We start from the raw sequence: 16,443 nt of genomic DNA on the forward strand, positions 1-16,443 counted from the left end.
CATGAGCTTGATGAAATGCGGCGCAAGCTCTCAAAAATGGATTTTTCTGACCAAAAACAGAACGGCGGGAGAGGGTAAAAATGGGATTTTACACCCAACGATTCGTTCGTGCGGTAGGTAATGTAATTCTTGTCTGTGTATTCGTAGCTTCGTTTACATAAAAAAAAAAACTAACAATCAATGGGAACACGCAGGCACTTGCGCATGAGCAATAATCTTATCAAATGCGTAAAGTGCTTATTACACAGTGGCTCACTAAATTGATGGCACACACTGTTTCGTAGATTTTTTTTTGCAAATATTGTAACTAGTTCTCAAGTATTAAGTTTCTGAGCATAGATTGAGTTCTTAAAAAGAAGAATTATTACAAAGAAAATATCATTATAACATTATATAAAGTAAGTCTTATTTTCCTAAATTATTCAAAAACACCATTATTCGAATTGTCGGACAATTGATTGTTTTGGTGATTCCCATTTACTCTGTCTCTTATGTCTATTACGGAACATATCATATTGCCTAAAAGAGAAATTTTACATTATTTATGATTACGTCTTATAAGGCCAGTGGCCCTCATTGCTCATAAAAAGCAAATTAGCACTTCTAGAGAAGTGTTTTCGTGAATATAAACACATATGTATCACTAAATTTTTTTATTTATTTTTAATCATATTTTCGTTCATTTTGAAAAAAAAATTAAACAGCTTGACAAGTTAAGTACGACAATATTTCATGTCAAAAAATCATATATGTTCAGAAAAATATTACATCGAATTGTAGCGACAGTTTAAGTGTACCTTCAAAATTGACCAAGATAATCGAAACAAGCTGCGAAAAAGATGAGTGTACGATCAATGAAGTGAGCCACTGTAGTTGGCGCCATGTACGCATGAACGTGGAGATACTTGCTCAATCGCACAGTACACTTCCAGCAATCGATCCATCGTGACCATACACCAGTGATTAAAATGTGTATTAAAGAAACGCGAACCGATCTATCGTGCATTTCAGCACTCTTCGAAGCCATTTCGTGCAAGGATGAGACCATGCTAGCGGATGCCTTGCGAATGGCCACCATCGAAACTGTGCTGTGCTTTGAATCGACCTACGGAGTTTCACCGTTAATTTGGTGCGTTCAAACTGGCGACGTGAGTTATCTTGGATTGGTGGAATGTCTGCTGTCCACCGGATTGTACGATTGCCAAATGGTTGACAGCAAAGGCCGCCCAGTACTAGCCAGCATAGCCGAGAAGCACACCGACAATCCTAAGTTTGTGGAAAAGTTAATTGAGCTTGAGATCCAGGGAGTGGATGAGGTAACCGCATGCTACAGAATATTAAGACAAAACTCGTTGCAATTACTTAAGCTTTATATAGCTCTGAAGAAACTCGACGGAGCAGCATTGTTTCAATCACTGGCAAACGCTTTGATTCAGCTAGAGGTAAAGAACTTCCCACTATCGTCAGAACTTAAAATATACGTGCAATGGAAGCTCGCTGACTATAGCCATCGACATTTATCGGGTGATTACAAACCCCCTCCAGGACAAACGACGCATCATGAGTGGAAGAGCCATATCAAAGTGATAAGTGATTGTTGGAGCGTTATAGCCGAAAAGTATGATACTGGAGATTATGTAGACTTTGACGATCGTTTATTGCAACGACTGACGGTAATCCATAACCATCTCTATTTTCTGCAGTACAAACCATTCGTTAAGCACCTGCCGATGATAGAGCTGATATTTTGTCTGGCGATATTTCTACGATCATTTAAGGTCGATTCCGTGGTCTATCGCATGCTAGTGAACAAACGGCTTATATTACAGTTTTTACGCATGATGGTTCCGCAATTAAATTATATCAAAGGGAGTCTTCTGGATATAGAAACGAAGTTAAAGGGTATAGTACAGGATCACTATCAATCACTTGAAGTTTTAAAAAGGGATGCAATAATTGAAAGTATTTCCGAGGAACTGGAAACCATGGCTGTTCCTAACAAGTCCTATGTCGTAGATCAATTCTGTGAAAAGATGGCAGCCGTTATATATAAAACCGGTGCTCTTCTTGACCAACCATGTGAGAATGATCTTATTGTGGACTTTTTGAAGCAAATTAAAAAGAGCAACAAACAATGGGCCCAACAGAAGATCGACGAAATAAATTATCTCAAACAAGAAAGCAAAGACCGTTTGGTCGCGTTAGTCAAAAGCCGTATACCTTGCACCACACACCCGGTGAATGTTGCCGATCGATTGATCAAACTAATGAAAGGCAAAACATCGCTGGCGCAGATCGTGGCCGATGAATCTTTTAGCATGGAACATCTGATGAGTAAACAGGATCGACGTAACGTACGAAGGATGATCAAGTGTTACAATAAAACGAAACAATACTACTCGCTCACCAAGATTTACGGTAGTTTATCCCAGGTGGGCGAATTAAATCACGAAAATGGGACCGTGTTTGTCCCGTGCATAAAGAGAGCACTTACCGTTTTAGGTGAGACGATGAAAAACACCAAAAGCACACCCAATATGCCGCACGGACGCATCCGCAACACCGTGGAGAAATTACTGATGCCGCAACTTTCGGCATTTAACATATCACATCGTAATACGTATGCAAAGGCATTTTCACTGAAAAGGCTTTTGATTGCGGATAATTTGGAAGAAAATATATTAATCAACCTACCACTCTACATGACCGTCGTGAGGGTAATGTTGTTACTGTTGATCGCGGTGCTGGGAGCCGATATCAGGCGCTCATTCTACGGTATGTTGTATGAATGTAATACTGTACAAGCGTTACGCTCGCTGCTACTATACGTAGAGAATGATGATGATTTTGCGAAAATGCTAAAGGAGTGTTTAAAAGAAGTTAAAAAGTATTTCGACAATATAGAGAAGCTACTAAAAGAACTAGAACATAGCCCCGTTGGACAGAAAGCTCAACTTGAACACGTCAAGGAACATTTCACTCAGCAATCTACTTTGAGCAAAGAGTTGCGAACAATGCTGGAAACGGAAGAAGCAATCTCGAATTTGCGTAAAACGTGCTTTGCCTGCACCGATATCATAACAATCCGACGTTTGCTTCGTTGGAAGCTTGAATCACACCATCCGAACAGATTGTTGCAAAGAATGTCCAAAGAATGGGATACTTCTACTACAGAAATTAACTCAATGGTTAATCTCGATACACGATTAGTGACAATAAACATTGCAACCGTGCCAAACAAGCTTAAAATGATACAGATGGCTATGGACTCGGCTTACTATTACGGTTGCATCGAACACACGTGCCAGCTAGCCAAACAAATTGGAATAGATGCGACTGATGACTCGAAATACCAGACGCTTAATACTAAGCTTCGATCTTACTATGATAACATGTTTTTCCTCGATAACAAATGGAAGTCGATAAATGAATTCTGCAAACAGAACCACATTTTGCTGCCGAGCGATAAAGTAAACAGTCTGCGTGAGGAAGATGAGGCCCGTCTGCAGCAGTTGTTTGAAGAGCGACAGAATAGATTACGAACGATCCTCGAAATAGGGAATATACGAGAGGTGGAAGACATTGCAAGCTGTCTAAAAACTATCTCCCCCTGCATTATTGCTGCGCTCGAGTACATTCAACTTGAAGTTTGCGAAATCTTGACCACAGTCGGATACTTCGGAGATAATTTCTACTATCTAAGGCATCGCATACCGATGATCATGGGGAAAAGCTATCGCAATCTTCTTGCACACGATGCCTTGTCCTACGATATGCTCAGCGACAGTGGAGAGGAAAAGCTGCTCATTAATGCGATCGTTTTAGCCAACACGAAAATAACTCTCTTCCCCACAGCCAATAACAAACCGCAATGCCGGAATACCATTGAACTAAGCTTTCCTACTCCCGAGAACACATTTCGATGGGTCGAAAAACAGGAAAAAATAATAGAAGTCTTGAAAGCGGACGACTCACAACTGCTGCAAGTGATGATGCAGGCAGGTGGAGAAATAAAAAGCCATTTCTATTATGCACTACAGTCGGATCAACACCAACCCTCTCATCTTGATCTCACGAAGATTGTTCATCGCTTTTGCCGTCCTAATTCAACCGTAATACAACTATTGGGCCGTTATTTTCCCTCTTTTGCAAAAACATATCACCATCCCGAGATTATGCTGCAAAATGCTCTTGAACGAAGCGATTTCGATCAGGTGATTGAGCTTTACTGTAGCTTACCTGAAATGGAGTTTGATAAGAGGGTGTTTTCCTGGCCGATGCTACTATCAAAATTTTCATCGGACTTTATTGCTAGATTACCCTTGCAAGATAAACAAGATTATCTAAATCTATTTCTCGACTACGGTAATGAGTCATGTGCCCGGGAAATGATTTCTAACCATATTCAGAATCCCAGCCAACATACAGTAAGTCATGCGATGATACGTGGAATGTACTCGGTTGTCGAGTTGTTGGTGCAAAACACGTCCCGTCTACAGACAAATGATATGGAGCTGGCGATCATTATGCATTGGAATGATCTGCTGCCTGCTATTGCAGTCAAGATTGAGCTCGATGCAAAGGAGTACGTGACTCTGATCGAAACAGCTGTAAAGGTAAACAACGAAAAGGCGGTAGAATATTTGCTTCACGACAAGTTGAAGCGTACCGAGAAAGCTCTTAAAGTGTGTATCGTAACTGCTGCACTTCACGGAAGGAATAACATTTTAAAGTATTTGTTGAGTCATTTTTTCACACCAGCATCCATTTTATTAGAAGCGCTTCGCGAAGCCGCCGCTACCAAACACTGGATAACGACGCGATTATTGCTTGAAGCAGTAGGATCGGAAGAGCTGGAATGTCCCAGTGACGTTAGAATGAAAGAAATCCTACTAGGTTTTGTCACGCTTGGTCAGTCACGATTGATTAGAAAGATAGGATCACTTTGCAAGTTCAATTACAAGATTATGAAATACCATCCACTGGCGTTGGCCGTAGAATATGGAAAAGCTACTCCTAGAATGATTGCATCGTTACGCCTGCTAGGTTTCGGGTGGCTAGATTGCACCTCGATTCTACACGAAATAATACTTCAAGGAAGCGACGAACCCTCTTGGAATGCAATATGGAGTGACATCGAAGATCAGCTGTCTAAGACATTTACTCTCAATTCTGATCACTGCACTTTAGCTATCAATGTGCTGCAACGCTGGAAAACGATCGCGTTCGTCGAGCAAATCAAATCGAGCAATACTTCCTTATGCTGTGCCATACAATCGAACGACATATCAATCCTTCGGACACTACTCAGCCGCTCCCGTGATATGAGGAACCTCAACAATACTAGCATTCTTCAAGAGATTGTGTTCCAGATCGGTTCTTTGATCGTTCGACTCGATACCGAGCATGGTCAATGGGATGTGCGGACATGCTGCGACAAGATGATCAATAGAATGACCCAACTGTTTGCGAGTTCGAATGAAATGTGTTGGCAGGAGTTTACAATCGTTTGCGCTGAAGTGGTGGTTCACTTTTCTGTGTTTGCTTCTGAAGAAATATCCCAACCCATAGAGGTAGAGTTCAATATCAGGAATAACACCAGGCTTCTTGATAACCTGCAGGATGTACAAATCATTGCAAATGAAGTTTTCAACAAACACACAGCATTACATGCAACGTTTACTAAAGGCAATCGAACCGTGCATTTCTGGTGTTTGGAAGACTGGACTTGTGCGTACGATATCTACCCACCCAATAGTGCCATCGATCTGTCACCTCTTGTGAACATACCGGCACTCTTCGGAAAAACAGTTTTGCACTGTGCAGCCTTAAAGGAAACGGATGTAGAAACGTTAAAATTGCTGATGGAAAACGGCGCTCATCCTTTGCTGAAAGATAAATTCGGAAAAACGCCCGTACATCATGCCCTGCAGAACCCTTTGAAGCCTGAGTTAGCATTGTGCTTAATGAGGGAATGTGTTGAGCGTTGTTTGTGTAGCGTTGATGGTTCATCACTAATAGAGGTAACTGATGGGGATGGAAAAAATAAGCTTATTCATACTGCTACAATTTGGGGACATGAAGATGCGATATTGTATTTGCTAAGGAACAACGCCGATGTGACGGCGCGGAATGTGCATCTTCAAACGCCTGCACACATAGTGGCTGTTAAACCGATGTACAACTCCGTTGCGTTGATGAAAATCTTGCTCGACCAGGACAGAGGCTTGCTGAACTTGGTTGACTCATACGGTTGCACACCGTTGGGCTGGGCTGCCAAAGTAGGTAATATCAAACTTTTGCATACAATCATGGAATACAGGCCGGACTTCGATAATACATCAGCAAATCGGGATGCCCTTAAATATGCACTCATGGCACATCACGCACAATGGGTCAAATGTTTCATCGAACTTCTCACCGCGAACGACATCCAGGGAATTACGAAGCTGTTGGATATGGATTTAATCATATTGTCGCTTGATGTGGACGATTGGCAACTATCGGTGGTGCTGCTCGAGTACGAATTAGGTCATACTTTAACGAAGCAACCTACGAGAGGTGATTTAGATCGTTTTAATATTATTATACAGAGTGCTGGTGATCTAACGACCAAACTCGAATCGAAACGATTCATTATGTTGCTGGAATGTTTAATCCCGATAAGGCCTACGATAAGTAGCTCCCCATGTTGTCTCTAACTTTTGGATGGTTCGCGTTACCGTGCGTTTACAAACACCGTCAAATAGCAGCGAAGAGTGGAGACAAAATCGATGATATGATGTCATTAATATATTCAAATTGTTTGCATTTCATCGAATGTCACCGCACCGTACAGAATGATTGGATGCAAGGCTAGGATATCGTCTCTCGAAAAATCGTCTCGCTTACATATTGGCGTGAAATAATTCATTCATTTTGTTTTTGGCTACTTTTTTACTCTTCACGGCGAGAACAGAGTACGGATAGATATATACAAGTACTGAGTTATAATAAAAAACAAACTAAAACAAAGAACATGAAGCTAAGTGTTGAAATTTTCTTTCATTTACTTAATAATCATGATTACAACATGATAATTGCAAGGGAGATATAAAGCATTATAATGCATGTCGTTGGATAAGTAAGTAAGTATTGATATTACACATTGATATACTTACTTACTTACTTACTTATCCGGCGGTACAACCGCTTTGCGGTCTTGGCCTGCCTCAGGAGTGATTGACACATTGATATAAACATTTAAAAAGATTCCCCTACTATCCAATCATGAATATTAATATAGTGTAAAAAACACGTGTTTAGGAATGTGTGTTACGGTTACCCATAGTCCGTGTAATTGAAATATTTCAACTGAGTTTTACGTAGGTTTTAGGTTTTACTAATTGTTTTTATCGGACTGTGCGTATATTTGACAGTTTTTGTTTTGTATGTATTGGTGCGATTAGGATAGCGGGAAAAGAATTCGATCGATCTTATACAAGAACCGACACACCAAGAGCAACGGCTTTGCATAAGCACACAAAAGTTTCGCGTTATAATTCAATTTAGCAATTTTAAGTAAAACATATAAAAAGCACAACGTAGGGGGTGGGTTTGTGCGATCAACACGTTTACAAAGATACTTCATCTTTCGAAAAACACTTTATATTGACAGATATTCAAATTTTTGGCTGTGGGACTTTTTTGCGGTCCCAAATACAGTCGTATATCGGTAGACACCTGTATAGAAAAAATGCGTTTAAGCTAGTGTCACGAAGTAATCAAGTGTCAAGATATCAAAGGGCAACAGTAGAAACACTATTCACTCATATTTACTATCATTAGAGGAGAGCCTACTCGTCGTTGCAGTCCAGAAGATGCGTCGGCTCCTGTCAGGCATAAAATCCAGTGATTCAATCTCCATCTCAACGGTGGGCAGTGTATTTCTTTATCAAATACTGATTATCCGGATGCGTGAGCAAAACTAATCTCGTTAAATCTCGCCTGGTTTAAATAAAAAGCTGATATTGGTTGAACTCAAAATTCAGACGCGTAATCTTGTAAACATTTTTTATCACATAGATAATTTGTTTAAGTAAGTTTAACGTTATCTACGTAGCTAGCTTTTCGGCTTTATTGATTTTTATGATATGTACACCGTATTTGTTCCACAAACTGTGCAGTCGTATTTGAACACCTCGTACATTTGACATCGGTCCTCACTATCATGGGTGGTCGAGAAACGCTTTCATTGTCCAGCATTTCTGCACTCTTCGAAGCCATCTCGAGCAAGGATGAGACCATGCTAGCGGATGCCTTGCGAATGGCCACCATCGAAACTGTGCTGTGCTTTGAATCGACCTACGGAGTTTCACCGTTAATATGGTGCGTTCAAACTGGCGACGTGAGTTATCTTGGATTGGTGGAATGTCTGCTGTCCAGCGGATTGTACGATTGCCAAATGGTTGACAGCAAGGGCCGCCCAGTACTAGCCAGCATAGCCGAAAAGCATGCCGACAATCCTAAGTTTGTGGAAAAGTTAATTGAGCTTGAGATCCATGGAGTGGATGAGGTAACCGCATGCTATAGAATATTAAGACAAAACTCCTTGGAATTACTTAAGCTTTATATAGCTCTGAAGAAACTCGACGGAGCAGCATTGTTTCAACCACTAGCCAACGCCCTGATTCAGATAAATATCAAAAATGTGAAAATTGACTTGGATCTACGGGTGTTCGTACAGTGGAAGCTCGCCGACTATGGCCATCGACATTTATCGGGTGATTACAAACCCCCTCCAGGACAAACGACGCACCATGAGTGGAAGAGCCATATCAAAGTGATAAGTGATTGTTGGAGCGTTATAGCCGAAAAGTATGATACTGGAGATTATGTAGACTTTGACGATCGTTTATTGCAACGACTGACAGTAATCCATAACCATCTCTATTTTCTGCAGTACAAACCGTTCGTCAAGCACCTGCCGATGCGAGAGATGATCTTTTGTTTGGCAATATTTTTAACCATCTTTCACCATCCAAGAGAATATTTTATGTTTCGCCTAATAGTGAATAAATGTCTTGTGATGGAGTTTGTGCGCACGATTGTCAGGCAGGTAGAATGCATTGAAGAAAATCTTGAAAACATAGAAGAAGACCTGAAGATGATAAGAAATGCCTCGGATTCGTGGACCAATAATAGCATAGCAAGTTTTTTCGAGATACTCGTAGAGAGACTAGAAATAGCGAATATTCCTAACAAAGCGTATCTTGCTAAGCAACTTCACCAAAAGAGAACGAGACCATCCTTTACGGTCGTAGTGCAACTGTTCAAAACAATGAAGAAATATGACAAACAGTGGGCCACTTCAAAGATTCCTGAAATGAAACAGCTTGTGAAGGAATGTAGAGAGCATCTTATCTCGGCTATTAAAAATCATATACCAAGCGCGTTACATCCGGCAAACGTTGCTGATCGCTTGATCGCACAAATGAAAAGCAATACATTAATCGACACAGCTGTAACGGGCATCGTCGCCAATGAATCGTTCAAAATGGAAGCGTTTATGGGTGGCAAGGATCGACGATCTATAATAAAGCTACGGAAATGCTACAAGCACGGTAAACAGTTTTATTCACTTTGGAAAATTCACAACTGCTTTTCGGACATGGACAAAGCTTCCCTGGAACATCCGGAAGTAATTTTTGGTAGTGTAAAACGCGCACTAACTGTGCTCGGCGAATCGGTGAAAAACACAAACAGTACCCCTAATATGCCCAACAAATGGATTAATCTAATGTTTCAAAAGTTCCTAACTTATCAGTTCACAGATTGTACCATCTTTCTTCGCAATGTCTACGCGAAGCAATTTTCCCTAGCGAGACTGTCCATAACGTATGATATGGAGAGAGAAATATTGAAGGAGGTGTCCGAACAAGTGGTACCTTTCTTATTAAAGTTGCGTATTTTGTTTATTTCTGCACTTGCTGGTATCCGACGCACCTTCTGTGGGATGCTATATCGGTGTGCTTCGCTGGAAGCGTTACGATCGCTGTTACAGTATGCTAATATTGAGATAGATGCCTCCGGTGAAGAAACACATTGGTACGCAGAGGTGGAATATTTTTTTAACCATAAAACGCCAAATCCTAAACGGCCAGTGAAGCATGTAGCTCTTTTTGAGCAAGTAGAGCTGCAGTTAATACAACAGTGTGCCATCATTAAAGAGTGGTTGGCAATGATACAGACACAGAATAGACTACCTTTCTCGAGTTTGCGCCAAACTTGCTTTGCCTGCAACGATATCACCACTATTCGACGATTGCTACGATGGAAGCTGGAATCATGTTACCCAAATAAAATGCTGCAAAGGATGTGTAACACATGGAATTCTTCTACACTTGAGCGGATAAATATTTCAACGCTCTTTCCTTCGCTGTCTGCAATTGATCCAGATACGGTGAGCGGAAATCTACGAAGAATTCAGCAAGCAATGGGTTCTGCGCACAATTGCATCGACCACACTAGGAAGCTTACCTGCGACTTCAGAATAGCTAACAGCATCGATGAGACCATGCTTGAGGAGCTCAACACTATTTTGCGACCGTACTATGATAACATGTTCCTTCTGGACCATAAGTGGAAAGCATTTCAAACGTTTTGCAAAAAACATCAATTACCATGGAATATCCAACTGGCAGCCGAGCTAAGAGTGCGTGATCAGGCTCTTTTGCAGCAGCTGTTTGACAATCGACGAAAAAAGTTACGATCGTTGCTTGAGATATACGGCATCCGAAAGGTGGAGGATATTGCTGTCTTGATAAAAAATGATAATCCGCTGGTCCTTGCCTCCCTTCAGTATTATCAACAGGAAATCTGCGAAATGTTGACCGCAGTCGGATACTTTGGAGATAGTTTCCATTACCTAAAGCATCGCCTACCGATGATCATCGGGAAAAGCTATCGCAATCTCCTTGCACACGATAACCTGTCATACAACGTTCTAACAGACGGAGGAGATGAAAAGATAGTGATCAATGCATTCATACTGGCTCACACGACACATAACTTATTCGATGAAATGAAAGGCGATCAGATCGAGTTCAGCTTCCCCGCTATAGAAGACACATACGAGTGGATCGACGATCAGCATCGACTACTGACAGCAGTTAAATCAGATGATGTAGACCGGGTACACGAAATAATGCAAACTGGCGGAGATTTGCGCGGGTTATTTTGTACTTCCCCTTTCCACCAGCTTGAACGGGTAAACTACTTGCTACAACATGTTCATCGGTTTTGTCTTCCGAATTCAGCCGTCATTAAACTTTTGGATCGTTATTTTCCAACTTTCGCTGATTACAATCACCGTCCAGACATGATGTTGCAGAGAGCGCTCGTTCGGCAAGACTATGAAAAAGTTGTTGAGCTTTTCAGCATTAAAACAGTAGTTAAAAACGAATGCAATCTAGAGAGTACAATCGAAACGCTGAACAGAGTTCCAGTGAATGTTTTTGCTTGGCCGATGTTTTTATCTCGAGTTTTAGCTAAAACGATGACTGCAATATCCTGGCTGGACAAACAAGTATATCTAAATCTATTTCTCGACTACGGTAATGAGTCATGTGCCCGGGAAATGATCTCTAACCATATTCAGAATCCCAGCCAACATACAGTAAGTCATGCGATGATACGTGGAATGTACTCGGTTGTCGAGTTGTTGGTGCAAAACACGTCCCGTCTACAGACAAATGATATGGAGCTGGCGATCATTATGCATTGGAATGATCTGCTGCCTGCTATTGCAGTCAAGATTGAGCTCGATGCAAAAGAGTACGTGACTCTGCTAGAAACAGCTGTAAAGGTAAACAACGAAAAGGCGGTAGAATATTTGCTTCACGACAAGTTGAAGCGTACCGAGAAAGCTCTTAAAGTGTGTATCGTTACTGCTGCACTTCATGGCAGAGACAAATTGTTAAAGCAATTGCTAGAAGATTTTCCCATCAAAGATTGTACGGTTCTTTCCACTGCCCTTCATCGAGCTGCTTTACATTGCCGGTGGCGTTGCGTAAGAACTCTGTTAGAGACAAAAGCAGCGGCTGATGTGTTTATGTCTGACTTTAAAAGTGTGGACGCAAACGCTCTACTCTTGCTTGTCACTTGTGATCAAGTTCAGCTCATTGGAAAAATTGAATCCGTAAACCCTGCGGTCTACTGCACACGGATGCAGCATCCTTTTGCTGTGGCTATACGCTATAGTACAGATACTCCTAGAATGATTGCTTCGTTACGCCTGCTAGGTTTCGGGTGGCTAGATTGCACCTCGATTCTACACGAAATAATACTTCAAGGAAGCGACGAACCCTCTTGGAATGCAATATGGAGTGACATCGATGATCAGCTGTCTAAGACATTTACTCTCAATTCTGATCACTGCACTTTAGCTATCAATGTGCTGCAACGCTGGAAAACGATCGCGTTCGTCGAGCAAATCAAATCGAGCAATACTTCCTTATGCTGTGCCATACAATCAAACGACATATCAATCCTTCGGACACTACTCAGCCGCTCCCGTGATATGAAGAACCTCAACAATAATAGCATTCTTCAAGAGATTGTGTTCCATATCGGTTCTTCGATTGTTCGACTCGATACCGAGCATGATCAATGGGATGTGCGGACATGCTGCGACAAGATGATCAACAGAATGACCCACCTGTTTGCGAGTTCGAATGAAACGTGTTGGCAGGAGTTTACAATCGTTTGCGGCGAAGTGGTGGTTCACTTTTCTGTGTTTGCTTCTGAAGAAATATCTCAACCCATAGAGGTAGAGTTCAATATCAGGAATAACACCAGGCTCATTGATAACCTGCAGGATGTACAAATCATTGCAAATGAAGTTTTCAACAAACACACAGCAGTACATGCAACGTTTACTAAAGGCAATCGAACCGTGCATTTCTGGCGTTTGGAAGACTGGACTTGTGCGTACGATATCTACCCACCCAATAGTGCCATCGATCTGTCTCCCATCTTAAATGTTCAAGTATTAGCTGGGCAAACAGTGATGCATGAAGCAATGATGTGGGAAGTGGATCAAGAAATGATACAACTACTCGTAAAGAATGGCGCAAGCCCTCTCGTAGTAGACGCATGCGGGGACACACCAATCAACGGAGCTCTACGAAACTTTCCCATGCCGGAAATGGCAATTTACTTAATCGATGAATGTCTGCGACATCATTTACGAGATGCCGAGGGATCTACGTTAAAGGATGCAGTATATAAGCATCAGCTGCTGGTCGATGCCGCTGTTAATGGACAAACGATTGCTGTAAAACGCTTCTTACAGCTCGATATAGACCTAACTACCGCATACAGCGACGGTAAAACTGTGGCGCACATGGTAGCGTGCACACAGTTGGCCAATTCGGTACATATGATGGAAATGCTTCTAGACTACGATAGCCGCCTGATAGATATGGTAGATGTGAACGGTTGCACACCGTTGGCATACGCAGCTGAAGTCGGTTCCGTTGCGATGCTTAATTTGATATTGGAATACAATCCTAAACTCGAAATGATGCCGAACAGTAGAATTGCACTTCGCACTGCCATTTGCGAACACCAGGTGGGGTGGGCCAAACGTTTTCTGGGCGTACTGCACGAAAAACAAGTTCGTGGGATAACTTCCATCGATGGAGATGACGAGGATGATGATCTGGTTGTTCTATCACTAAAATGCAATGACTTGCAATTATCGAAGGCATTAATTGAATACGAATTGGGCCATCCCCTAGAAGAAACGACTAAAGACAATATTCCTCGAATCCAAAAAATTCTTCAATCTACTACTTTAGACGAGCCACGGGTGCCTATGCAGATATTGATAGAGATAATCAATTTGGCTGGTGCTAAAGAGTTCTTCGCCATTCTAAGAAACATAAGTGCAAAAATTACACAAACTGCAGATAATAAATAAGGCAACTTAAGCCCAGTAACACAGTGGAGATTATGAAAATGGAATAATATATGGATTTACTGCAACAGTGCCAAGAATTGAATTAGTAAAAGAAGCATTTGTGTCAAAAATGTATTTACTTAAAAAATAATGTTGTATAGAAAATAAATCCACAATGAAAAATGAATTCATTTTTAAAGAGATATTCAAAATTATATTGCCTGAAAAGTAAATTTATTACACCTTATTTGGAGGATTAAAAACGCGAGACCGTATCGCCGGATAAGTAAGTAAGTATTTGAAAGATCTTTAATCTCCATTTTCACATATTTACAAAAAATGATGGGTGCAGATGAAAAAAATTATGTAACTGAATGTGCGAATATGACAAATGAGTGAATAATCTGACAATTACATAGCCCTAAAACTCCAGAAATTGGCCGGTCTCGTAGTACAGTCGTCAACTCGTACGACTTAACAACATGCCCGTCATGGGTTCAATCCCCAAATAGATCGCGCCGCGCCATACGTAGGACTGACTATCCTGCTATGGGGGGGAATCAATTAGTCACTGAAAGCCAAGCCCACAAGTGGGTACAGGCAGGCCTTGACCAACATCGGTTGTTGATCCAAAGAAGAAGAAGAAGAAGAAAACTTCAGAAATAGTCATTTTTTGCAAGATTTTTTGCACTACGTTTAGGGAACTCCATCACATCTTTCCTGGGTGTTACATATTAAATGTTGTTAGTGACTTCGCTTCAACCGAGCTTCGAGATTGCCGAGCTCCGATTTCGACCGTTCCTACTCGAGATAGAAATACCTTCTCTTTTAAGTGATTTGAATCAGAGTATAAAAATGACTATAGAGATTTGAATCTTTATCACACTCTTTAAAGATTCATAAAAAATACACAATATTTGTCCTATTACTAACACTTGTTGTTGTTTGAATAGTTTATAGAGGCTTTGGCTCCAACGGAGTTCTTTTGCTTCTTAAATTACTAACACTTTACTCAATTTCAGATATTTAGACCCAATAAGGAAATACTATTGAACAGTGGCATTTACAACAATACCAATGTGAAATGTGGCAATGGAGTATAGAAATTAGCATGCGATAATTCACAAGACTCAAACAACATGCCTTTCGTGGAAAACAGGCGAATGTCGGCCAAAAGGTCCAAAGGCTCTATAAAAAATGCCTCTCGTGTGTTTACGCCTCGTAGAGACCTTCACTCCGAAACAAGAACTGACTCTCTGACTGCGTGGTGCTCAATCATATATCTCGAAAGCCTGTAATGACCGGTATGACTAGTCGTAACGCCAAATAGAAAGTAGATGGATTGTATAACGCGTATTAATTTTGAGTAGCAGAATCAAGATGTTACAGCAGCAGAACGTTCCAAAAGCATGATTTAATAATTTATTGTTGTGTCCGCACAAATGAGACGTGAGACGGTGGTGTGTACGGCACAAACAGAATATATATTTTGTCACTATCTTTGGTATATACATTAAACACACGCACGTAATGAATAATATAAATAAAGCACACGCAATGCGGGGAGAGGACGACTGGTCCTGCTCGCGCCGCGATCCTCACTGAGGACGTCACCGGATGACAGCCCTGCTGTCAACGGCGAGCCCTCAGGATGAGGCAGCGGTCTGTCCACAACATCTCCCCGTTTTAATTAAGCCGGTACGGCTTAAGCCAACGCAGCGGTTTTAATGTACTTAAAACCGGAGTGGCAAGCGTACGGCTCAAGTGGCGCTGTGTAAAACAGGGGAGAGTGCTGACCGGCCTCTGCGTTAAACGCTCGAATGAGATGAGCGTTGCGGGCTGCAACAGGGGGCAGCCGATGTGCTGCCCTCGCTCGTTCTGTTGCAGCCGCTGTGGTGTTGTTGTTGGTGTTGTTGTTGATGGTGCAACAGTAGCGGATAATCCTGCCGCTGTCGATGGCTGTTGCACCTGACGCCGATGATGATGAGGCAGCTCTCCCGGATGCTGCTGCCGATGGGGCGTCACTGTGCGGCTGAGCAGGGGGCGGCCGTGGTGCCGCGCGCGCTTGGACCGCTCAGCCGGAACCGCTGCACAGGGGCGACCGTGTTGTCGCTGCCGGTGAACTGCTGTGCAGGGCGCGCAGGATGATGATGACGTTGACGATGATGATGAGGGTACACAGGGGGCGACCGTGATGCCGCGCACGACGACTGTGACCCGGGACACATACGATGTTGCTGCACAGGGGCGACAGTGGTGCCGCCGTCGAGATGCACCTGTGTAGCTGGAGCGCCGGCGATGAAGATGGACAGGGGGCAGCCGATATGCCTCAGCACTGTGCCTGCTCACCGGGCTCGACGATGATGCTGGTGCAGCAAGGGCGGCCGTGATGCCGCACACGACAATACTGCACCAGTGTGTCCGATGACGCTGCAGCGGGCGGCGGTGATGCCGTGTGACGACGGTCCAAAGCGGAATGTCCCCTCGCTTTTTCCGGTATA

General features: G+C 42.3%; 2 protein-coding genes across 2 annotated transcripts; both read left to right on the forward strand.

Annotated features, from left to right (window-relative positions):
* Nucleotides 1-910: 910 nt before the first annotated feature.
* Nucleotides 911-14,129, forward strand: LOC133392070 (uncharacterized). The gene has a single exon (XM_061650124.1). It carries the CDS (start codon nucleotides 969-971, stop codon nucleotides 6,699-6,701), a length of 5,733 nt encoding a protein of 1,910 aa, XP_061506108.1. The 5' UTR covers nucleotides 911-968; the 3' UTR covers nucleotides 6,702-14,129.
* LOC133392069 (uncharacterized) lies at nucleotides 8,210-14,129 on the forward strand. Its single transcript, XM_061650123.1, has one exon. The coding sequence runs from the start codon at nucleotides 8,210-8,212 to the stop codon at nucleotides 13,961-13,963; it is 5,754 nt and encodes a 1,917-aa protein (XP_061506107.1). The 3' UTR covers nucleotides 13,964-14,129.
* Nucleotides 14,130-16,443: the final 2,314 nt, after the last annotated feature.

The sequence above is a fragment of the Anopheles gambiae genome, chromosome 2 (genome assembly GCF_943734735.2).
Source record: "Anopheles gambiae chromosome 2, idAnoGambNW_F1_1, whole genome shotgun sequence".
Taxonomy (NCBI): domain Eukaryota; kingdom Metazoa; phylum Arthropoda; class Insecta; order Diptera; family Culicidae; genus Anopheles; species Anopheles gambiae.